Consider the following 24,830-nt stretch of genomic DNA (forward strand, 5'->3'; position numbering starts at 1 on the left):
CGGGTGACGCTGAGGTGTGGCGGGCGGCGCTGCGGGCAGGGAGGGCGACTCGCGAGCGTTATTTATCTGATCCTGTCGCGCCGTGGGCTATGGCGCGTCATTGCTGCGTCAAGATCGGTGGCGCGGCAGACCCTGCCACGTCACTGGTCAGCGCTTTGGTCGTCGCCACGTTAGCCTCCCGCCGCGCCACCATGCATGGCGCGGCACAGGCGTTTCGCCGCGCTATGGCAATAGGCGCGGCCAAAAGTATTAGTTTTGGAGAGAGAAAACAGTGGTAGATTTAAAATTCGTTTAAAAAATGTTAAAAAAAATCACCACCGCCACCCGTGAACTGTATCCCGTGACGAACCAGGACGGCCGCCCCGGCCGCGAACGACACCGCGGAGGCCGCCGCCGCCTGGCCCGGGCTCGAGAGGCCCGCGGTCTGGTCCACTGGAGCTCCGTCACCCACCGCCGCCGCCTCCACCTCCTCCTCGGCCGCGCGCTTGAGCTCGGCCAGCTCGACGTCCAGCTGCGCGTGCACGGACACGTACTCGCCGATGGCCATGCTGCAGGCGCCACCGACGAGGCCCGCGAGCCCCGCGAGGAGGACCGCGCGCCCGCCGCGCAGGTCGTCGGCGTCGGCGTCGGCGTCGGCCGGACGCGCGGCGCCCACGCCCAGCATGAGCGCCGCCGTCGACACCAAGCCGTCGCTCGCGCCCAGCACCGCGGCGCGCAGCCACTGCACGTGCTGCGCCGCAGGCGGCGGAGGCTTGGTTGCGGCAGAAACTGCGCTGGCGGCGGCGGCAGCGGCGCCCACCGCGCCCGGGCCGAGGACGACAACGGTGAGCTTACTGGCGTCGTCGTTGGAAACGGCGGTGGCCATGGCCGATGGCCCCCGGGCCCGGCGGCAGACTGGACAGTGTGTGTGCATTGGATGGAAGGAGCACGCACGGTGCAACGGGAGTACGTACGGGACGCAGAAAAACGCTTGCGGCCACCACACGCCCGGACGCAGAGGAGTGTGGAGAACACAAGACCACCTGAGGCCGGAGGAGTACGGGAGCACTTGTTGATGTTTTTATATACTAGTATTGATTTGCTAGGTACTCCAGATCACACATCGTGCCTGCCGCCATGCTGATGGCTACTTTGATGTTACCGTTGATGTCAGCACCCTCATTGGCAACTTTGGAAGCGTAGGAATGGAGTGGTTTTCAGAGCTGAGAATGCAACGATTCCAAGTGTAATGTAATGTAATGTAATCAATCTATCTCTACTATACAAAGAAAACGGTGTAATTTGTAAAATCCAACGCCTTAAAGGCGGGTTATTATCAATAAATAGCCTGTTTGCTTGGTCGTATTCGGCTTATAAGCCATGGCTTATCAGCCAACAGATAATATTTTTCTCTCACACCAAATCAGCCAACAGTACTTTCAGTCATGGCTTGTAAGTCAAACAAGCCCAAACGAACAGGGCGAAAATTCAGATGGAGATCCTCTCACCGCGGTGGCCTTAAAAAAATGTAGTTGATCGCCAATTTGAATCTCGGTACCCCGGAGGGCGGAGCGTGGGTCTAGAAGATCGAACCATTGATGTCGTTGTATAGTACTCATGCTAAAAATCATGGAATCATTTCTTGCCAAAAAAAAATGTTTACCAAGTAATTAGTCCAAAGTGATTGTTGTTAACAATGCTTGAACACTGTGTGTTATGTTCTCCCATGCTGGCGAGCACCACTGAAAACATCCTAGCCTGGCCCCTTCTCCTTAGGCTCAACACTATTCAGGAAGATGCTGCTGCTACAAAGCCAACACCGGCTCCTGGTGGAATTTTCAATCCAATCCAAAACAGCCAGCACGATTTGGATTCCATTTTGTCCTTATCACTAACTACAAGTGTTCGACTGACGGACACAAGGAGGCAGATGCTCTAACAAACTAGAGGCAATCTCTCAGCCCTCGGTACAATCAGTATCTCTTGTTCCTCCCATTTTGTTTTTTGATTGAGAAATGAAGACGGAGAACATCATATGATACGGACCCATCGTCGTCAGGTTTCGAGCTCTTCTGAGGCATCTCCAATAGAGAGGAGTTATAAAACTCAACTGCTGTAAACACCGCCGCGCATTGCACTGCATTTGTTCTCGCAGGAATGATGCAACTGAGATGAACCAATCAGTGTGGTGGTTGCAGGAAGCCAGGAGACCCTGAGGATGGAGGCACCTCGCTTCCAGAACCAGTCACCTACAGGCATCCGTAACACCTGACATAATCATGAAAACCTCAATATGCAAACTCAAGAAACTCACAAGCCTCGACAAACATGCAGTTTTGCGTGACGACCAGCAGTAAGTTCTCATTCCAATATTCACATATATCAAGCCGCAACTCAAAGACATCCTCCTCCTATGCAAGAAAAATGGGACCTAGAGTGTGAAGCAAGGATAATACCAAGAGCTTGGCCGTTGGCCATTGGCCCCAAGAGTTGCAGACAAAACTAGAAATGACTCGCTACGTTCTTTTCTCTGGCATCAAAACTGATGATATGCTATTTTCTCAGCTGTTAGTGATCAGATGAGAGAATTTGCCAACATGTATGTGCAGAGGAACAATCAATCTTTACTGCTTGAGCAGTCGTCCTTCTGTTTCTGGCTCGTCTCCCCTGATGTTCTCTGTAACAGGCTAACAGCAGTGAGGCATGGCATGTTCTCAGAACCAACCAGAGTAGGATCCATTTGAAATTGACTGCGAGGGCTTTGGGGTGATACCTGCACTTGTGCTTGAATATCCTCTAGTTCAGGAATGATCTCCGCAAATGAAGGGCGATCAGACGGGATGGCTTCCCAACATCTCCGCATCAAGTTTATGAGCCTGGGATGCGCATTTTCTGGAACTTGTGGCCGTAATCCCTGGTACAGTCAGCATAATATTTAACACACTTGACACATCTCAAAATATACTGTTTCTAACAACTGTATTTTTCTCAAACAGCTGCTTGTGGCTGCATTGAAATCAAATCGGGAATTAATCTCTTGTTCCCCCTTCAAGTAGAGTAACTTCTGAAAGTGGGAAAGTGTATGAACAGATAAAATCTGCTACACAAGATTGTAAGAACCGACCTGCCTCACACCAACAGCTGCTTGGAGGGGGCTCATGGTATTATATGGAATCTGGAAAATTGGAAAACAACATTTTAATGGGCAAAAGCACAGGTATAGATAACTGATAACTTTGTTTAATTTTTTTTGTTCTGCAAGCCTGTAAATATCCCATATGAGATAGCATAGAAACCTTGGATGTCATGAGCTCCCAAAGTACAAGAGCAAAACTGTATACATCTGCTTTGTTGTCATAGGGCTGATGATTTATAACCTACACATGAAAAATGGAAGTGATTAAAGACTTTCCATTTCTTTTCCATATTATTAGTTGGAAATTATATGAATATGACAATTTTGTAAACCATTAATTAGTACACAACTGGTAGTAAATATTCATGCTGTGAATATACACTTTCAAATATATTATAAGTCCAGTTCGGAAAACATCAGCGCAGATAAAACAATGACACTATAAATTGTATTTTGAACTTTGGCTAGCTTTAACAGAAGTCAAATTGTTCCAGCGTCTAATACCTCAGGTGCCATCCATCTATAGGTCCCAGTTTCAGCAGTCATAGCACCCCCTCCATCCTGAAAACGAGCTAGACCAAAATCTGCTACTTTAACAACCTGGAGAAATGAGCATAAAATGACTTATATTGACATATTTAGTACTTTTAAATGCATATCCATGACCATAATATGGGCAAAGAAACGAAAAATATAATCCGTGTCCACAAATATTTTCCACAACTGCTTGCAAAATACTCAGCTCCAATAAAGAACTTAATAATCATTGGGTACATACATGATCTTTATCCAATAAAAGGTTGGCTGACTTTAAATCTCTGTGGATAATGCCTTTCTGATGCAAGTAGGACATCCCTCGGCATACATCTAGTGCGAACTTCAGAAGTGTTGGGAGGTCCAACACATTATGCTCATTGTGCAAGAAATCAAACAGACTTCCTCTAGACATGCACTCTGCAAGACAAAAAACAGATATTAAAGTTACTACCTCAAATGAACTCTCTAAGACATATATATACTTCAAAGGGGCAAACAATAACACGACCTCCATCACAGAGGAAAAATACAATTTCCCAAGGAAAGGCTATGGTATTTCAACAGTAGCTTCTTCTCACTTTAAGTCATGGTACCAAATACTTCTGGAAGTCTGATTATTGATGCAAAAGAAAATTCAGTTGTTATCCTTTCTAAAATTTTGCATTTGCTTGCATGAAGCCTCACCTGTAATTATGTAAAACTGAGGTGGCTTTGTGCATGAACCAATGAATCGGACAATATTCGGATGATCAACTTCCCTGAAAAGAAGTGTGGAAGGTGAAGGCTTAGGTATATATCTTTGTTTGTGCTTGCAACAGACAAGTTGGTGGAGGTAAAAGCATGCCTACTTATGCCGATTTTTAGAGATCGATTTCTGAACACAATATAATCAGGTGTACAACTTCAAGAGTGCACACAACAATGATAACCTCATGTTATAAAAAAACAATGGCACACAATTATTCATAGAAATGTGGAATACCTTAACATGTAGATTTCTTGCTTAAATTCACTCCATGCATTTTGATTCAAATTCTCAGGATTAAGAACTTTAACAGCAACCTCCTCACCACTGTAGGTCCCAAGAAACCTTCACACAAGAGCACATGCATCATATGAAGAAAACACTACTAGATATGACAAATCTGCCACTAAACTCAGCAGTGTAACAGTGACTCACATGTCCCCACAAGATCCAGAAGCAACCTTCTTTACAATCTTCAGAAGTCTTGTGTCAATATCTGTTTCACAATCCTGTGCTAGGAATGGCACCGATCTTTCGGAAGCTGAGGATTCAGAGCCAGACCATGAACCCTTATTTATTTTACAAAGATCCAGAAATATGATATTAGCTTGAGGATATTGAATCGCAGGATCAGTACATATTGAATATATCGAGTCCCAATTGAACAGCAAGAACGTCGTAAAGCTGTGAATGGATTATGCAGCATACCTCATTTCTCAAAATTGATGCTTCTAGTGCCTTATGCAAACCATCAGTTTCCTACTCACATGAAGCAGAATTAACATCTTGAGCAGTGAAAAAAATGTTCATACAGAAATAGGACAACAATACTCTTTTGTAACGATAAACATTGTAGTCATATATCATTGTTGTTCACATAGAAATAGGATCAATTGTTTTTCTGTGCATCCCAATAAGGACATCACGCTCATTCAAGCAAGACAACTCTAGAGATCCATTTGACTGCCATGTCAATAGAGGAAAGTAGTCGTCACATAACAGCATTAACCTAAAACTTATCCAAAGACTAAATCCTTTAGAATCTTGAATTTTCCTAAATAACCACAAGCACATTAGTTCAAAAGAAAATATCAAGTAAAACGTTACGAGATATCAGTATGCATCGTCACTACAATTTTGTCATCTAAGCAATTTGACACATAACATAATAAGAAACTAAAATTACCTCAATGGGCCAACCGTCAACAACAAAAACATCAAGAGAATAACCATCTGTTGTTGAGAACACATGTGCCTCCCTGATGTTCAGTCCGATGTCAGAAAGCAAAGCAGACAACTGTCAGAACAAGAAGATAAACATGGTTACATACGCCGTGGTGCCCAGGAAATCAAAAGGCGCACACAGTAACAATCATTGTTAGCATTTACACATAAGATAAATAAGAGACAGCTAATGTTATTAAAGGCATAGACAAGCTCATTTTTAAACAGAAACTACTCCCTCCATACCAAATTATAAGACGTTTTGGCTTTTCTCGATACATACCTTTTGCTATGCACTTACATATACACTAATCTAGATACATAGTAAAAGCAATGTATCTAGAAAAGCCAAAACGTCTTATAATTTGGAACAGAGGGAGTAGTAAATAGTAAAGATGTTTTAGGTTTCCATTCATAACTGTAGTATTGCTGACCTGACTCAGGAGCTTGGGTTTGTCCTTAGTGGAGAATAGTATCTCATGAATGTGTGTGTATGTCTTTGACCTGTGAAATATGCAGATAACCAGAGAGAAGGTTAGTCCAATCATAAGAGGCTTGAGCACTGGGACTTTATTAGACCAAAAGGTGGTAGTTCTGTGTGTATGGGTGCATGGTGTGAACGCGAACTAGTGCAAGTAAAAGTAGTTTCTAAATTTGATAAGAGTTAACTGTGAGGTGATGCACTCATGCACCTCTGTAGTGTACCATGTTTATTGTTCCATTCCACCTATGAAACAATAATATATAAAAAGTTGTACTTATGTATATACCTTAAGCTGTTAACATGTTAAGCCTCAGCCCAATTAGTGTGCAAAAACAATTAACAACAACAAAGCCTTTAAGTCCCAAACAAGTTGGGGTAGGCTAAATAAAAATGATTTGGATTCTCATGGAGCACTATGATTTCACATATAGCATGATATATAAAAGAGGGCAAACAAAGCACATGGATTTATGTGGTAAAATAAAATAGCTACTGTCAATCCAGAGTTGCATTAAGTAACTATGGTTCGGTGGTGTGTTGGTTCATGATCTCAACATCTAATAACACTTCTAACTTCAGTAACTCACCAGAAAAATAGTGAGATCAATAGCATATTTCTACAATTAGTCTAGAACATCAAGTACATTACTTACCAAATCCAAGGAAACTATGGAAAGCAACCAACAGTTACCATTTTGTTTAATTTGTGAATATTTTTTCCCCTTTGTTCTTATGCATGTTCTGCTGCTACACTGTATATCTCAGATCACAATCTAACAATAGGTTGTACCTTCAAACAGTCTGGAAGTAAATGCTGGGTTGGAAACAGCACACAACTTGTCGGTCAAGGTCACTCAAGAGTCAAAACTACAAAAGCACCACACTAGCACTGTGCATGAGTACCTGGTAGAAAGAGATTCACCAATATCAGCCCCTTCTTCATGTGCATCAGAGTTAGTTGTCTCGTCCACATTTACCTCTTCAAGCTTTGATCAAAGTTTTAATGTCAATAATTAACTCTACTTTTTGCTGGTGATACCAGATATAAACAGGCATCAATTAATAAAAAAAAGAATAAGCACGAAATGGTAAAATGGTTATTGCGCAATGATACACTGGTTCAAATTGCTTTCAATACGAAATTTTAGGAAGGAAAAAGAAAGATATCTAGTACTAGCTTGTTCTTGTAACTTCTACTTACAGTTTCCTCATAATACCCAGAATTTTACAGAGCCCTTAACTAATTGCTGAGTGTAAACAAAATCCAGCCCATAGGACACATAACGCAGAAAGAAAGAAAAAAAAGTTACCCTGAGGAAACGGACAGCGAACGCTGGGCGCCTATCAGGATCCTTTGCTTCTGCCAAAATTTTCTGATGGATTAACACGTCCTCTGCTTTGTCAATATTCACATCCAGCTTGTAGCTACGCGATAGTGAAGTAGAAGAATAACATTAAATAAAGTATTGGAGGTACCAATGAAATAATAGATGACCCTACTGAGAGAATTTGAAACATTAACTTGCAAGACAAAAATGTCTAAAATAAGATGTAACAAGAAGGCTTCCAAGGAACCAAATATTCTTCCTGGAAGTGGGAGTGTGGAACACACCCATCAGTGTCAAATAAAAAAAATGGCACTGCTGATCCCACAACAGTCTCTGAGTTAGTCCAAATCCAAAGATCAAATTACAAGGCTACAGCCATGGCAGGCATACTAGGCAAACACTTCAGAAGCACGTCCCTCGGACAAGCGGAGCACACCCATTCAAAGTCAAATAAACAAATGCTCGTTCTTAGTAGTTTAATCTGGAAACCGACCGTTCAAAGTCCACCGAGCAGAACTGAACAAGACCGGTCGTTGGACCAAGGCCCAGTTTAGATGCAAAATTTTTTGGCAAAATACACTGTAGCGCTTTTCGTTGTTATTTGGCAATTAGTGTCCAATCATAGTCTAATTAGGCCTAAAAGATTCGTCTCGTGGATTTCGTCTAAACTATGTAATTAGTTTTATTTTTTATTTATATTTAATGCTTCATACATGCGTCTAAAGATTCGATGTGATGGAGAATCTTGAAAAATTTGGCAAAATGAAGTGGAACTAAACAGGGCCCAAGTGATATTCCACTGGCATAAATCTAGTAAAGCTGAACGCCTAGATGAGTCCCTAAGCATACCAACTGACGCGGATTTCGTGAATCCGGCCACAAACTCCAGGGATTCCCCCAACCATTTACAACACCCAAATCGTTCCACCCGAACTCCGCAGGCTGGAGCATGGAAGGGGAAGGCGGAGACGAGACGAGACGAGCGAGTCTGCGAGGGGCTCACCTGATGGGGAGCCGATTGAAGTGGGCCTCGAGCTGGGCGAGGAGCTCGGAGCCCGCCGCGTGGCCATCGCTGACGAGGCGCTCGAACACCTCGCGGCAGATGTCGCGGAGGCCCCCGCCGCGGCAGCCGCCACCGCTCCCGCCGGAGGCAGCGGGCGCGGGCGCGGGCACGGGGTCGCGAGGCGGGGACGAGCTCTCTCCGACGCCCTCCTCGGGCCCACCACCGCCATCCCCCGCCGCCGCCATCGCTGGGGGCACCGCGCTGTCGCGCACCGTCCTCCTCCGGGGCTAGGGCTTCTCCCGCCGCGGCGCGCGCTCTACGGAACCAAGGGTCGGCACTGCAGTGGGGCCGCGCGCGGTCGTGGGAGTGTGTGTGCTCGAAGTGGAAGGAGGCGAGGCGGGGAAACAATGGAGCTTTAAGGGTCGTGCGGGCAGCGGGCGCTGGGGGCGAAGGACTCCTGTTGGAAATACGATGCGGCTCAGGGGGCATAATGGTAAAATGCGTACGCGCTGTCATGGTCGGGGTGAGACGTGGGACGGCAGGAATGTTTCGGGAGGTCCAGGGGTTTCCTGAGAAATGTTCCTGTGGGCTCCGTCCTTTGTGGACCAGTTGGTGTGGGCCAATCGAGTCAGTGGGCAGCTTCCGTGGACGCGGTGTACGGAGGAGGCCGGACAGGTGAGAAGTGAACAGGGTCAGGGTCAGACTGTCCAACAACCGTGACCCAAAATATAAGACACATTCGTCCTTTGTGTAACGCTACGAATAAAGAGTTCAATAACCATTTTTTATCTTCTCCAACAATATGACCCAAAAGACAACCGTTTCTGTAAATATGTCTTAAAGAGAGAGGATACTTATATTTGTGTTATGTCTCTCCTGATATCTCAAATAAGTTTTCTGTATAGGTATTCTGTTGAAGGCTATAGCTATTTTGTTAGAGATCCATTTTAGTTTGAATGTTGCAAGTCTTTGAGACAGCCTCACACACTCGCAAATGGAAAGCCTACCGTTTTGTGTCTGCTGGAACGATGCTGTTCCTCTTCCTCCCTGCTGCTCGACAGCTCGAGGAAAGAGGCAAGAGAAAACATCTCTTTGACAAGTGTTTAAGCTCCTCTAAAGATAGTAAAGCCAAAAAATCATGTTTTTTTTGCTTCGGTTTCTAGATAAAAATGGCTTCGGTTTTATGAGTTTTGGCTTCGCAAACCGTTCCCATGTGTGCACGTTTAGCTACCTAGATCTTTCTTTTTCTTTGGGTAATTTCAATCCTTTTTGGAGTTATAGATTATTTTTTGCAAATTACACCCTTCTGTCAAAAAAGAAGAAGCAAGTATCACTTCCCGAAAAGTTAAACAATTTTAAGTTGACCAAATCTGTACAAAAAATTACTAACATTTATAATATGGAATAAGCATCATCAAATTAGTTATGAACTATATTTCCGTAGTAAACCTATTTGAAGACATAAATGTTGATATTCTTTTTTTATAAACTTGATCATTTGACCTATCCAAAACCTAGAATTAGTTTTTTTTAGGAGAGGGCGCCAGAGGGAGTACAGTATGGACACTCATATATGTACGCACACTTAGATTTACGGTCAAAGAGATATAAATTTGCAGTCACGAGAAAGAAAAGGTATGTTGCGACTAGCAATAAGAATTTTGAACATTACATTGCATCTAGTATCACGCTACTGTCAGATTAAATGTCATAATAATCAGATTTTTCTGTCTGTGTGTTTCCGTTGTTGTAGCAAACATGTTAAGGTTTCTGTTTGTTTATCATGATAGTTATACTAACAACTTATGTGCATGAATCCAGAGAACATGTGGAACATTTGTCTTGTTGATCGATGTGGAGTGGAGAAAAAAAAGGCACGGAGCTTCACTGCTGGCTCAAAAAGCACGGCATTAGGTATGAAGTTGCTTTCATATGGCACACATGTATTGTAGTTAAAGTTAGTCACAAAGCCTGATGACATAGAGTATATGGCACCTTTGTGATATTAGGTTGTCGTCCTCGCCTTTTTCAAACTTTGTACTATATATTGTGATAAATTGCTAGTGATTTGTACGCGTGCAATAAGTTCCCTTAGAATTTGCATGAGAATTTTTCATGGAATATGCTTGCCAATAATTTGCTGGACGTTGCATCAAAGAAATAAAAAAGTTTCTTAAAAATTGACTTGATTTATCTATATATGTTTATAGAAAATTACTGCTAAACCATTTTTGCTCACAGAGATCGAAATCCTTAAATCACTAGTGACATGTGACTACGTGAGCTACCAGCAGGGAGCAGAATAGTTTGTTGAATTCGGGCACATTTTTATATAAGCAGATATATTCATCCTTTTTCTTTAGGGGATATATAGTCATCTATTCGTCTACTCCAATCAATTACATACATGGACTTCAACACTTTTGAAAGTGACTATGAAATTGCTAGGAAGATAGCTAGAATTTCTCCTACATGTTTCCAAATCCTTGTATAGACAAGGATCCAAATCCTTGAAAACAAGTTGCACTTGCACAGTTCCTTGTAACTTTGTGTTCCTGTCATTATCAATTTGTGGTTGCAATAGTATTGTACATCAATAATGGACGAAGGAGGTGCTGGGTGAACAAGAAAGGCCAAGATGCCCTCGATGTTGACTTCACTGACGACCTTCGTCATGGCTTCTATCTAAAATGCGGATTGAACCAATCCATATCCATACAAGTGCCCATTGGGAAAAAAGGTTTTTTTATTTTGCGAATAATTGGAAAAAGGTTGATATGATGTGAGTGAGGGAAGAACTTGGTGGGATATGTAATGAATCTCTGACTGGGTCCACCGGAACTGCAAGTGATGAGATTCCCTAGTAGGCATGTCGCTTGTCATGTCTTCCTTTTACTCTCTCTCGGTCTAAAAAAAATTTATAGGTAAAACTTTCTTAAATAATGTGATTAGATTTATATAAAATATTTATAACATTTATATCTTCAAATAAGTTTATTATAAAAATATATTCAATAATTAATCCAATGATACTTATTATGTACCATAAATATTAATAATCTATTATATATATTTGGAAAAGTAGAAAATATTTAACTTCTCTAGAACTGAGAATGACACTCTTTGAAGAACCGGTGTTGACGTTAAAGATAAACTTTCGAAGGAGCTTTTTTCCCCCTTTGTGATTCCTCACTACAATTTTTAAACAAAATGTTGTGATGGGTATCCATGATTCTGTGCTTCCGTTGGCACTAGTGTTCTTTTTCCCCCAATAATATATTAGAAATAATCTAATTATAATCTATCTACAAGCAGAAAGAAAATATAGGAATATGAAAATGAATTTGACACTGTTATCTTTTTTAATCGTCTGAATGGATTGGGATTACTTCTGTTGTTTGAACCTATAGCGACAGGTACTATGGTCAATCCGAATGTGGACCATGCTTGTCGAATAGTTATTGTTTCCTACGTTCTAGATTTTATAGAAAAATATAGCATGTAACACAAAATGAGTTTCATTAAATTTTCGATGGAATATGTCTCCATAGTATATTTATATGAACTCGTAAATGTTAATATTTTTTCTAAAACTTAGCCGAAGTTAAAAGAAGTTTGACGTATGATGAAGTACCTATAATTAGAATGGAAGGTGTAGTTTACATATATACCCATAGGTGAATGTCGTAGTCACACCCCTACCGGCCCTGAACATAATTTTGCATGAATTAAGGTCTGGCCTTACTAATAGTTTAGCTAATTGTTAATTGAATACTTAACTAATAACTATTTCACTAGTTGAACCAAAGTAGCTAATAGCAGCTAATAATAGTTGTGACCTTTTAGCTAGCTAACTATTATCAGCTAATGGATCAAATAGGCCCTAATTTTGTAGGCACAGTGCAAGCTTACGAGTATACATGAAGAAATATTATCTGAGTGAGCTAGGAAAAAGGTGAAAGGAGCAGGCTGATGTGTTAGCTCGCTCTACTGGATGAGAACTAAGGTTCAACGTCACTAAGACCTGCCCACAAAAGAAAATCTTTTGGATGTTGATGTGGGCACACGTAAGATTGAGACTGAAAGAGCACTATGGTTGGATAGTATTCTAGATATATAAACCACAAAGAGAGTTTCTTCATGAACCTATCTAGTCCATCCGTTAATAAACATGTTACTCAAGGACTTCCTTAGAAAGATCACATCAACTAGTAATACTCTATTTATGTAGCCTGTTCGCTTGGCTTATCAGTCATGATACAATATTTTTTCTCTCACAACAAACCAGCACTAGCCGAGCTTATCATCCCAAAAACCAACCAGCGAGCAAGCTAATGAACTATAAATCTGGCTCACTTGCTTGCTAGGGGTGTGTGGATTTACACCTCTACCATCATCTAAGGCTTTAAGATAACACATTTTTTCTTTGTTGAGCCTCCTTTAAGATAGCACATTAGGAGGTCGTTTTCTTCCTAGTATACAAAATCACATACATAGTTCCTCCCAAGCGCTGTAGTTTTATTGTCCAGATTTGGATGTTAAACCCAATTAGCTAGAACCATCGTATTATGAGTTAAGATAATTTGTTACTGCCTTTGTCAAAAATTGTAAGGGATTTTGTCTATGCACTTATATTTTTGGACGAAGGTAGCACTAATTTTTTTCTACAAAAGAAATATACTACTCCTAGTAAATTAGTAAAAGATTCAACTAACGAGATACATCCGCATCCTAGCACATCAAACACAAGCTGTGTTTCTTTTTTTTTTTTTTGGAAAAAAAGAAAATAAAATTCAAACCCTCCATTCGTTTCAAATTATTAGTGTCACATTGGCTTTGTCTTAAATCAGGTTCCTCTAATTTAACTAACTTAGACCAGCCTTAGTAGTGGGTTTCATTTTTCAGTTTCCAAGACTGTCATGTCAGCTCTTAGGGCCTTGTTTAGATTACAAATTTTTGCAATCCGGACACTATAGCACGTTTCGTTTGTATTTGACAAACTTTGTCCAATCATGGACTAACTAGGCTCAAAAGATTCGTCTCGTGATTTACAACCAAACTGTGTAATTAGTTATTTTTTTTACCTACATTTAATGCTCCATGCATACGTCCAAAAATTAATGTGATGGAGAGAGAGTGAAAAAACTTGGAATTTTGATGCTATCTAAACAAGGCCTAGATTGAGAAATGAAACTGGGTTTCTTAGTGGGAGGTTTCATTTCACTTTTTTCAAGACAAGCTGCAACAGTTAATGTATGCATGATGTTATGATCCTATGTGCTATGTAAACTAGGTAGCCATTTAAAAATATATCTAAACTAAATATAGTCACTTTAGAGCTACAGTATATCTCATGCCGACAAATAATCATATAAAATAAAATATATCTCATATTATATATGGACGTCAAGGAAGCTTTCACACTACAGTTAGCTTTCGTTCACACATACACCAGTAATAAGGACAACTACAGTTAGCTTTCACATCCAAATTTTTATCCATACGTGAGAGCACGTTCCCACACTAGAAATGTCAGGTTCACATGAGATTAACTGAAGATAGCACCAGGTTCACCCATGCGTCAGGAGAACAGTGTCCAGTGGGTTTCATTGTCCCGATGAAACTCTTTTTTTTTTCTCTCCTCATAAATACCTTGCCAACTCAGCAGATTTGATGATGTGGCATATCATTAATTGAAAATGAAACTCCAATGAGACAGGCCTTAGGGCAGTCCCAATAAAAGAAACTAGTAGTTTCTATAACATAAGATATCGCACAAAAAAAGTACTACTTTCCAACCCATGGTTTCTATGAGTAATAATTATTTTCTCTTTCTCTCTCCCAACTCTATCTTCTTCCTCCAATGGGAGCACGACACGAGCTCCATAGAAACTGGTGGTTTCTCCCCAATGGCGATTTCATGGTTTCTTGGTGCATTGGGTCAAGAGTAGACCTGATTTCTTCATGAAGAAACCATTTCTATGATTTTTGCTCTCTTTCTTCATTAATTACGCTGCCATGTCAGCATTTTGCCTACGTTGTAAGTCATTTAATGAGGATAGAAACCATCATCAATGCACCGTTGGGACTGCCCTTAGAAAAATGCGGCAACACATACAACATCAAAACAGTTTCACTTAATTCTTCATGAAATATCTTGAATTCTTGATGATGCATTTATTTGAAAACTAGAGAAGTTTGACTTGGTACAGAGTCTATAATTTTAAACAAAGGGTGGAATTATATATATTTAAAAAAGTTATCCACTGGTCACCACTTGCTCGGTAATCATGGCATCTTTATTTAATTTCATTTCCCGATATGCTCGTTGCTGACATGATCAAACACTATCAATCTCCCAGCACAAAGTTTAAACGTGGGTCTGACGTCACAGCCATCGCCGCACCACATTGCATCAACACCTGCTTTTAATCTTCTACTAGTATTTTTTTGCTTGGTTTGGTTGTCATGGTTAGATAACTTCATACGGATCAAGATGTTCATATATTCTGTTAACAATAGGTTTGTTGGTATAATACACTTCTATTGTTCTTCGCCGTAAGCATTACGTCTCCAGCAAAGCATTCGACGAGACCAGGAGCATAGACCGGTTGGGCCCGTTCCATGATGCGACATTGGGATCCCACAACTTTCCAATCCTGGCCCAAGTTGAAGTTACAGCTAGGCCGGTTTTGCAGTATTTGTGCACAGGTAGAGTCGAATACAAAAGTTGTACGTTGCTCAAAAAAAGAAAAAAAAACAACAAAAGATGTACAGACAACAGCAACAGCAAAAGGTTGGGAGAGGTTACATACTGCAACGTGTTCTTCGTACAAGGCATTGGAGTGTATTTTAGGCATCCAGAATGCTAACAACAAGAGCAGCCTAAGAGGCCACAGTGGGCACTGATACGCAGTTCACAATGCAGTTACAGTTACAGCAATATGTTTCTTCTCCAAACAAGATCATGCTTAGAGCTGGTTAACTACCAGGTGATTCTAGGCATACGCCTGATGACCAGAGCTTTGGCTTCACAGTCACAGAGGTAGAAAGGGGGGAACGTAGAGAGTACAAACTTCCATGCTGGCATATGAAGCCTCCTATCACAAGAAAACTTCCAATTCCAACCATTCACCAATGCCATTTTGATGTTAATCTGAGCAGCTCGCTATGGACATGCCTGGGCTACCCTTGAGATCATACAGCAGCAGACAGTCTCGATTACTAAAATGCCTGAGGATGCATGCAACATGCACCTTTCTGAGAAATCTGTTTGCCAGCGAACAACTACGATGATATTTCTGTCAGAGCCAGACGATTCTTCTTGCCAACTATGCGCTGGGGCGCCTTCTGTCTCTCATAGGTAACTATGTAGCTGCAGTAAGGTGGGATGCGAGATTTCCATACCAGCACATCAAACTTGTCCTCAGCAGGAACCTTGACACCCGTCAGTACTTCTCGCGACGTCGGCAATGGTAGCTCTTCTTGTCCAGGGCCAGCCTCCCTGAGATCATACACCAGACACCCCTGACTCTGAGCACCCACAAAGGAAACGTTAGAGAAACCAACAGGAACATTTCTCTCAAGGAGGTCTTCAGGGTGTACTCCAAGGGAAAACGTGTGTTCCTGTACCAGCGCTCTTACGCTTGACAGGATGGCGCGCCAGAACTGAGAGTTAGGATTGGACCTTAACATCTCACCAAGTATGTTTGCACCCAGGAATGAGCCTTTTAATTCAGCAGCCAGCTGCATGCCCAGAGATGCAAGTTTCGGATGCTCATCAGGATCCATGCTTCCGAAAGCAAGTGCCTTGAAGTAGTACCAGTACTCTTCCTGAGACAAACTCTTCATCCAGATTGGCATTGTTGTCCCAAATTTAGCAACTTCATGAGTTCTTCCTATCACAACAACTTTACTTCCATGACCCGCCACCTCCTGAAAAGAGGATTTGAGGTCTGCCCATGCTGCCTCATCCACATTCCAACTGAACTCAACAACAAACAAGCACTTCTTCCCGGAGGCAGCCTTTAAACTCGCTGCGAATTCTCCGTTCTCTAGATCATCCCCTTTGAAGAAGGATATCTCGGAGAAGAAATCGCGTACCCTATCATCCTTGCAAGCATGTTGCACAAGGGTTTTCTTCCCAACTCGGTGCGGACCGATGATCGGAAGGATGCCAAGATTTGGGCAGTCATCACGAGTATCATCATTGCACAGCAAGAAATTGATGACATGCTCTTTCTCGGCGTGGCGACCAAACATGCACTTGTCCATGAACAGATATGTACAGTATGGCTGACGAGGCAGGCGTGGGCAGCTGCCAAGTAGCATGACGAACTCCCTCATATCCTGAATCTTTGCTTCTAAACTGTCAAGAACTCCTTTCAGGCTTGCGGTGCTCCCGGTACCAAAAGTTATTGGTGTGCCCTTTGTGGTAGCAGAAGTAAAACGAAGGCGCTTGGCAGCGGTAAGAATAGATATGTCAAACTTTCGATTCTGATGGCTCACCTCACCTTCAGCAGACTGAATCTTGAACCTGTCAAGAACGTAGTGCCCTTCGTACATGCCCTCCATGAGCATCTTCAGCTGTAGCAGCATTCCTCTTGATTTGTGATGCACCGCCCCTCTGCTTCCTCAACGATGGTATGAGTCCTTAGCAGGACGTGCTCCAACCTTGTATGGTCATCCTCATTCAGCGTACGATCACAGAAGTTCTGTGCCACGAAAGAGATGAACCGGCTGACAAGTTCACCTGCAACTGCTGAAATCAGTGCCTCCATGATGAACCCTCCTTGGGAAGAAGTAACCAAATGGATCTGGAAACTGAGCCAGGACTTTTGAGATGACCAAAACCAAAATGACTATAAGCTCTTGTACAAGCTAGCTGAGTTTTCTAACTGCCCACGCGTAAAGAAGCTGCTATCAAAAAAAGCAGAGGTGTTTTTTACCGGACCCACATGTCAGCAAGTACACAGAGGGAAGGGGGATGGCAGCGGATCTGGCGGAGGCGGAGGCTGACCGAGCCAGTGTCGCCGCCGGCGCGGCGTCGAGAGGAGCTGGTCGCCCTGCGCGAGGCTAAGGGATGAGGGAGGAGCAGCAGGGCCCGTCCCTGCTCACCTGCTGCAGCTGGTAACCGTCGAAGCACGTCCTCGCGCGCAGCAGCAGCCTGGTCGACCTCGGCCTCGTCGTGGCAGGAACGTGGAGGCAGAGGGGGACGGCCGGCGCGGCCGTCGTGGCTGAGCAAGATGGCCTCGCCGTGCCCAGTTGTGAGGAGGGAGGCGCGGCTTGGGCAAGGTTCGCGGCGTACGGCATTTTTTATGCGGTGGCGAAGCAGCAGCCCCAAAAGCCGGTTGTCAATCAGGGCATAGTCAAACAAGTTGCAAGCTCTTTATCAAAAATAAATAAAAATAAAGTTGCAAGCTCGCTTAGATATACAGAAAAGCTATTTGCCTGTGTCACTCGAATTCTGGATCGTTTGATTTGTTTTTGACTTGATCTTGGCCTGCAGTTTTAGAAAAGCTATGCGTTAAATGAGTGTTTTGGTGCGTGCTATTTATTCTGTTTGGGTTGTATCTTTGATTCGGAAGGCCCACTTTATCGGTGCTGTTGATTCATTTCCCCATTGTTTTCCTCCTCGCGATGGTCTGCCCCGGTGAGAGGCAATTCGATTAGTCTCTCAGGTTTGCTTCCTTCCGTTTGCTTCCTTCGATTCCATGAAATCTTCGTTGTTGGGGTATGCTCATGTGTTCTGCCTCGTTCTAGAGGTTAGGGTTCGAGTTTATTCCAAGGATTTGGTCGGTATTGCGATTGGGAGTGGATGGAATTTCTGGCTTCCTTGTCTGTTCTAGGGTTCGAGCAGGCATTTGGCATTGATGTTTAGGTCGGATTTGTGTTGGATTTGAGGCTTTAGGTTGCAGTACTTGTCACCCTGGGCCGGCCATGCGCCGTCGCCTTGGCCGCCCGCACGCTACGCTCGGTGGGCAGCCCAAGTTGCGCCGCCCTGGCCAGGCGGCCGCTACCGTGGGCACTAAGCCAGTGGTTGCTACGCCCTGCCTCCAAGCCAAGCTGCTGCTGCCACGCCCCACCTCCCAACCAAGTTGCTGCTGCGTCGCTGCATTCATCTCTCCCTGCCCTGAGCACGATGTCGCACTTGATTTTAAGAACAAAACCAGATACACACCATATGTGAGCTTAGAAAGTCAAATCTCATATATAGCTACAAATAAAGGTAATATCGAAAGACAATGCTCAATATATAACGTACTTAGTATAAATGATATAACCTTAGATAGCAAACAGCGGAAAGACACTCCAATATTCGGGTGAAGACTCCAATTCCACAGGAACAACTGACTGGTTGAGCACAAGCCTAATTCCTCCAAACTCTAGCAATCTGGTACCCATCCGGGATTTTTACAAAGATTTAAAAAGTAAAGCAAGCGTAAGTACATGTCGTACTCAACAAATATAACATGTGGTTCATGAAGCTCAAAAGGCTAACACTGGTTTAACTGCGATTAGCTTTTAATGAGTCATCTTTTAGCAATTGGGTGGCAACAAGTTTATTCACAAGCCCATATAAACATGTGATCAGGTAAACATGAATAATGAATCGCATAAACAATAATCATTAGTGAGCATCTTTATCATCAATATCATCAGTGTTCATCATCTATTCCGTAAGGGTCCAAGGCCGCTCGTGACTGTGAGCATGGCTGATATAACATTTTTACACTCTATAGAGGTTGTATACTTTCACTGTGAGTCATGATTTACCCTTTCGCCTGAGGTGATCAACCTCTTGACCCACTACCAAGGAAGGTCGACAGAGTTCACTATGAAGCCTTTCAAAGGTTCGTCTAACAAGTTAGGGCCGCTAGGTTTCTGTGCCCTGCGAATGTAGGGCTCCCCTTCTGACAGGCACAATGACGCGCAGCCTATACACTGACGGACTAAGGTCGTACTATATCCAACCTGAAACACACCCCTCTTACGCCATAAAGGTAACCTCTTACAAGCTAGAAAATGTTCTTATACTGAGCTAAAGCCATAGCCATGTAGCCCTTACAGTTGTACTGTAAGTCTCGGATGATCACTTACAGATAAGTCCTTAGGAAGAGAAATCTAGAGCACAATAAAAATAGCTCAATGCTCTAGCCCCCTTATTCCATGTTGCTAAAAAACATCTTTTAGTGTTTATTGCATGTATCATTAGTCAAGTTACAAGATCATAGCTTTAGTTGAGCACTAGCATCATACTACCCAATACAATACCCCATACGTATCAAGGCACAAGATACAAAGTACTAGGAAATCTTTAGTGATAATCAAGGTAGACACATGCAGTATGAATTAAATGATTAAATGTGTATAGGTCAACAAGGAAGATCCCATGCTATACTTGCCTTAAACTCTGGTCTTCTTCTAGTGAATTATAACCTCTAAAGGACTTCTTCTGGATCACCAACTTCTTCTATGTCACCAACGCAAAGCTCACCTATTGAACATGATCATAAAGCACCACACAAGCATCCATGCAGTCATATACGAAGCAAACAATAGAACTAAATTAGAACAATACACCAAACATATGAAACAACAAGTAAAAAGGTTTTAAAGATGTTCTACACGTAGCTACGAACACATAGACACGAAAAGCACGCTAATCGGAACTACGGTTTGAAAGAAACGGCTACTGAAAGATCTACTCATTAGAGAAAATATAAAACTATAAGCTTCATGTGTTTTAACTATATAAAAGCTTATATAAATTGAATTAAGTCAAATTTAGATTTGAATTATAAAACTAAAGTAAAACAAATCATATTTTATTTATAAAATCTAGTTGTATAATTATTATCCAAATTAGAGTTTAAACCATGAAATAACAAAAATAGTGACATGATAAACATTGTTACTAACGCGTAGATCTCGTTGTAATGAATCTAACGCAACTTGAATAGGTCAAATCAGAGCTAAAACGTAGAAGTTATGGCCTACAGAAGATAGTGACAAAACTGTAAATAGATGAAAACGTATTTTGAATCTAAACCGAAAGAAAATACGCTTTTAAATAAAGAAGACGTATTTGGTAAATACGCTTTGGACTACGGATTAGATTAAGGAATAGGAGGGTGTCTCTTATGCAAATATTCTGTACGAACCGGTATTATCAATTGTAGGCCATTGCATTAGACTCAGGCGGTCGGGATTGATTCGGGAGGGGGAAGTGGCCAGCGGCGAGCTGGACTACGGTGGCGCCATGGCCGAATAACGATAGACCTCGCCGGAGTTCATCGATGTCAATGCTCCGGACACCGTTTGGCTCGGAAAAATAACGGGGAGCAAGAGGAGAACGAGGCGAACACGATGGAGGGGGCTAGGGCGGCGGCGATGGCTCAGGGGTGATGCGGTGCTCGACGGGGTGGCTTGAGCTCACCGGAGAAACATCGGCGGCGTGGCACCGGCGGTAGAAAGCGAGGGAGAGGACAAGAAGGGTACCCGAAACTCTCTTACCTACCGTAAAAGCTCGACAAGGGAGTTGCGACGGTGGAGGAGCAGCAGAATGGCGAACGTAGCAGTGGGGCTCTCCTATGGTGGCGGCGACTTCGTGGTGGCTCTAGGCGAGACGATGGCTGCGTTGGGGCGAGATAGGGAGAACAGCGTAGCGTCGTAGCTATTTAAGGGGAGGAGCAGCTTGCCATGCCAATTAGGGAGAGGAGCGGCGGGGAAGTGTCTGGCTCAGACACGAGCCGGAGGAAGGGGAGGTCCTAACATGTAGGCCCGGGCCATCGGCGAGATAGGAGACGCGGGGCTGGCTGCCAGAGATAGAGGAAGAGGAGTGGCTCGGCTGGGCTGCGGCTTGCTTTGCTGGGCCGCGCGAGGAAGCATGGGGAGCGATTGGGCTTGCTGGGCCGCGAAGAAAAAGGAGGCGCTGCGGCTCTGCTGGCCTTGCTAAGCCAGCCCAAGGCGCTCCATGCGGGGAGGAAAAGAGAGGCGGGCCGCGGGGAAAGAAAGGAAGCGATCCAGTGGTGCGAATGAGGCCGAGCGGGCCAGAACTGAGAGAGGGAGGAAGAGAGAGAGGTAAATTCATTTTTTTCTTCTAAATTCTATTTTCAAATCCATTTTCAAAAACATTTTAAATGAATTTGAATTTTGGATCAACCACTCATCACAATAAATCAAATGCATCGGCATGTATGCACATCCATGTTGCTACTCCTTATGATGAATTTTAATATAATGAAAAATATTCTTTTTCCTATAATTTATGAGCACAAAATACAAAATTAAATCAATTTATATCTTTTTTGAAAAGAGCAATTTTTAGGGTGTTACTCATGAGCAGCACCACTATCTCGACGAACTGTATGCACTCAGAGATAGGATCTCCACTCTGCTAGCTTCAGACTATTCTGAGAAACTTCAAATGCATCGATTGCAATTTGCAGATGAAGGGTGTGGCTAGACTGAATGCAAGGGAGCAAATTTCGTCCACTCGTGGCTTGAATTGTTCGCATACTGAATATTCTATTGGGGCTGTTGCAGTTCCTTGCATAGATTACTGTTGTTCCAGATTACTTTATTCATCTGTATTTGCTGCTGTTATTTTGGGGCTGTTCTACTGAATATTTTTTCAGATTAGTTTAGAGTATTTGTTTATATTAGTTTTAAAAGTGTATATTTCCTTTGGATCATTACTTTGCTTGTGAAATGTTTGTTCTGTTTGTCCAATAGTTAAAAGACATATGAGGTATTTATCATTTATTTAGTTCTCGAAATTAGTAGTTCACTATGTATGTGCTGATTCTTGTATTACTAGTGTTTTTCCCATTGGCTTTCTCTATGTGTAATCATGATAGAATTTTGATATTTCTGATAGATGGCTAGGAAGACGCGTCCTGGTTTTGACGTTTTGTTGAGATATCGAGCTCTAATGATTTAGAAGGCCAGGATGTTGAAGATGTTAAGTGCTCGTAGTTTCCAAGTGTTGATTCGGATCTCTATCACTCCATCTCTAACTCTAAAACTGATTATAAATGTGATGTAAGTGTACTGTATTTGTTCCTGATTTTTGTCCTTCTGTATGTTGGTGTACACAACATCTAGGCTTAAGTTGGTAATATTGAATTGATATCTTTGACTCAGCATGTTTTTTTCCCTCCCAGCATTGTTGGGCAATAGCCTTGTTTGACTTTATTTGGCATGCCTTTCTAACCTGTAGTAGAGAAGTACTGAGCTGTCAATTATGAATAGTTTAGTAGAGGGCAGTGATGCCATCGTTTATGTTATTTCTGTATGGAGCACGGAGTTGTCATACCAGTCTTTTCATTGTAGCACTTTAACCCCAACCCCAATCCTCTCGCTCTGTGTAGCTGATATTTTTTTTATCTCTAACATTAGTGTGACCTTGCTTTTTCTTCCAATTGTTTGTTAGTAATGATTTATGATATGTTTTAATTTTTTGATTAAAATTTCATACTGTAGGACTCTTCTTCAAGTGGCAACTCAAGTTTCAATAATACATTGTACCAGCAATGCTTGAGAGATGTACGTATTGTTATTATTCATGTACTGTACCAGCAACTCTGTGTTATTCTTTCTGTATATTTTAGATCACTCATGGAATCTATTATTTGTGTTTGTTTTGTGTAGTACAAAAAAAATTAAGGATCTAAAAAGGAGATTGACAATGTCATTGTAAATTGTAATTTGGTCCATCTGTTATTTAGTTTATAATTTGGCATCTTCAACTCATTCCACTACATTTCTAAATATATGGAACCCATAGAAAAAATTTGATTATTTGTTATATTTGGTATATAAGTTAGCTTAATTTCAATTTTGGTCCATCTGTTATTTGTTTTGCAATTTGCTTAGTTGTCCGTATCTACCTCATACGTCATTCTTGACTCTCATACTGACATGTTAGTTTGTACTCCAAAGATTCTGATAGCAAGATTCTGATAGCAAAGTGAGTTTAGGTTGCAATTTTTTGAGTACCTTCTTATTTTATTTACACTAATTAGTTCTGTGTATATAGCGTGATAGGTTTTTGTAAATTGTGTATACGGCTTGCTTTATATTAAACTTGTAGACAGTGATAGGCTTGCTTTATCCCTATTGTTTTCAGACTAGAGAATTATAATTGATTTAATCTGGTTCTGGAAATTTTGAGTGATTCTATACCTATTTTAGCTAATTTTGGCTCATGCAAATATTTTTGTGATGCAGATATGTATTATGAAGGGCCATGGTGGTTCTGATGATGAAAAAGTAAGTCGGTTTCTCTCTGAATGTATTCCAATTTTCTTCTATGTTTTTTGGTTATATTCTAGAATTTTGCTACTGCTCTAGCTCTAAATAATGGTTTTCTAGTTATTGTTATCCTAGTTATAGTGTAGTTCTACTTCAGTTATAGTTGTTCATCATGTGTAATTTATAGGTATTATTTATTTAAGTAGTACTAAGTGCTAAAACTTCATTACTTATATAGTACTAAGTTGTTTGTTTAATATAATGACTTCATTTTTTTTTGTTTAGCTATCTATATTAGAAATTTGGTTTTCCTTATGTTTGTTTGGGTGCAGTTCCCTCATTATATTTGTGATTTTGTCTTTCATAGAAAATTTATGGTTTATGATATTTGTTTTTTTTTGTTTTTTGGTATGTGTGTTCCAAGCAGTTCTCTCGGGTGAATTTACAATCCTTTTAAAAATTTTGCATTCTATTTTTTTTATTTTAATTATTTATTTTTCTAGTGTTTGTAGTGGTAAATTTGTTAAGGTTGTTGCTGTTTTTTTGGTCATTCGAGTTGAATTCAGGTATGTTTTGAATTTTTTTCCTTTGTTTTTTTATTCCTTGGTTGACCATTCAGGTGTTGTTTGTTTTGTTGGATGTAGGTTAAGGCAGAGGTGAAGTTGGAGGCGCAGTCGTTTTTGGCCTCCATTTTACTGTCTTGTTAGTCTAGTTAGAAGGTTTGGCTCCTCTTAATACTGCACTTACACTACAGTCTACTACACTACAGTGGTTAATCAGGTGTAATTCCTAGGTATTTTTTATGTAACTAGTATTAATTGAAAATTTTTTATTAGGCCTATATTTGGGTAATATATTTTGAATGGAGTATGTTTCCTTTTGCTTTATTTTTGGCCTATGATGCAAAACATAAGATTTAGATATGAGGTGGGTGCTTATTTGTTTTTTGTTGCTTCTGTTTCTCATGACTGTCATCAAAGCCATCTGACCCATCCATTCCCTAGCAGCAACAGTTTCATACTTGGCTGATGGCAGTGAATGGATGGGCAGAAGGGTTCCATGGCAGCCATGATCTTTACCTTGTTGTTCTTCTAAAATTTGTTGTTACATGTGCAGCCACCTATGATTCAACTTGT

The 24,830-nt window shown here is 41.7% G+C and overlaps 2 protein-coding genes and 1 pseudogene across 3 annotated transcripts; all 3 read right to left on the minus strand.

The window, feature by feature from the left end:
• Positions 1–301: 301 nt before the first annotated feature.
• On the minus strand, positions 302–865 carry LOC136488249 (vacuolar iron transporter homolog 4-like). Its single transcript, XM_066485246.1, has one exon. The coding sequence runs from the start codon at positions 863–865 to the stop codon at positions 302–304; it is 564 nt and encodes a 187-aa protein (XP_066341343.1).
• A 1,553-nt stretch (positions 866–2,418) lies between these two features.
• Positions 2,419–8,877, minus strand: LOC136486380 (serine/threonine-protein kinase STY46-like). 2 transcript variants are annotated; one of them, XM_066483257.1, is made up of 15 exons: positions 8,437–8,877; positions 7,416–7,530; positions 7,009–7,091; positions 6,056–6,125; positions 5,584–5,694; positions 5,106–5,156; positions 4,833–4,966; positions 4,635–4,742; positions 4,337–4,410; positions 3,894–4,069; positions 3,620–3,715; positions 3,276–3,356; positions 3,104–3,154; positions 2,753–2,893; positions 2,419–2,666 (listed from the first exon to the last, which is right to left on the minus strand). In XM_066483257.1, exons 1-15 carry the CDS (start codon positions 8,679–8,681, stop codon positions 2,604–2,606), a joined length of 1,599 nt encoding a protein of 532 aa, XP_066339354.1. In that variant the 5' UTR covers positions 8,682–8,877; the 3' UTR covers positions 2,419–2,603. The 2 variants fall into 2 exon arrangements, with proteins under 2 accessions (XP_066339354.1, XP_066339355.1); XM_066483258.1 differs by having other exon boundaries at positions 2,419–2,656; positions 8,437–8,873.
• A 6,194-nt stretch (positions 8,878–15,071) lies between these two features.
• LOC136486383 (disease resistance protein RGA2-like) lies at positions 15,072–17,808 on the minus strand (annotated as a pseudogene).
• Between the last annotated feature and the right edge of the window lie 7,022 nt (positions 17,809–24,830).

Source organism: Miscanthus floridulus, chromosome 10, assembly GCF_019320115.1.
Source record: "Miscanthus floridulus cultivar M001 chromosome 10, ASM1932011v1, whole genome shotgun sequence".
NCBI classification, from domain to species: domain Eukaryota; kingdom Viridiplantae; phylum Streptophyta; class Magnoliopsida; order Poales; family Poaceae; genus Miscanthus; species Miscanthus floridulus.

Excerpts from the sequence above, each read along its gene's own strand:
- LOC136488249 (XM_066485246.1), bottom strand. The coding sequence starts at position 865 with ATGGCCACCGCCGTTTCCAACGACGACGCCAGTAAGCTCACCGTTGTC.
- LOC136486380 (XM_066483257.1), bottom strand. The coding sequence starts at position 8,681 with ATGGCGGCGGCGGGGGATGGCGGTGGTGGGCCCGAGGAGGGCGTCGGA. Across the intron at positions 4,411-4,634 it reads CAAGAAATCTACATGTTAAG|GGAAGTTGATCATCCGAATA; the intron begins GTATTCCACATT and ends ACTTCTTTTCAG. Across the intron at positions 2,667-2,752 it reads ATATTCAAGCACAAGTGCAG|CCTGTTACAGAGAACATCAG; the intron begins GTATCACCCCAA and ends CACTGCTGTTAG.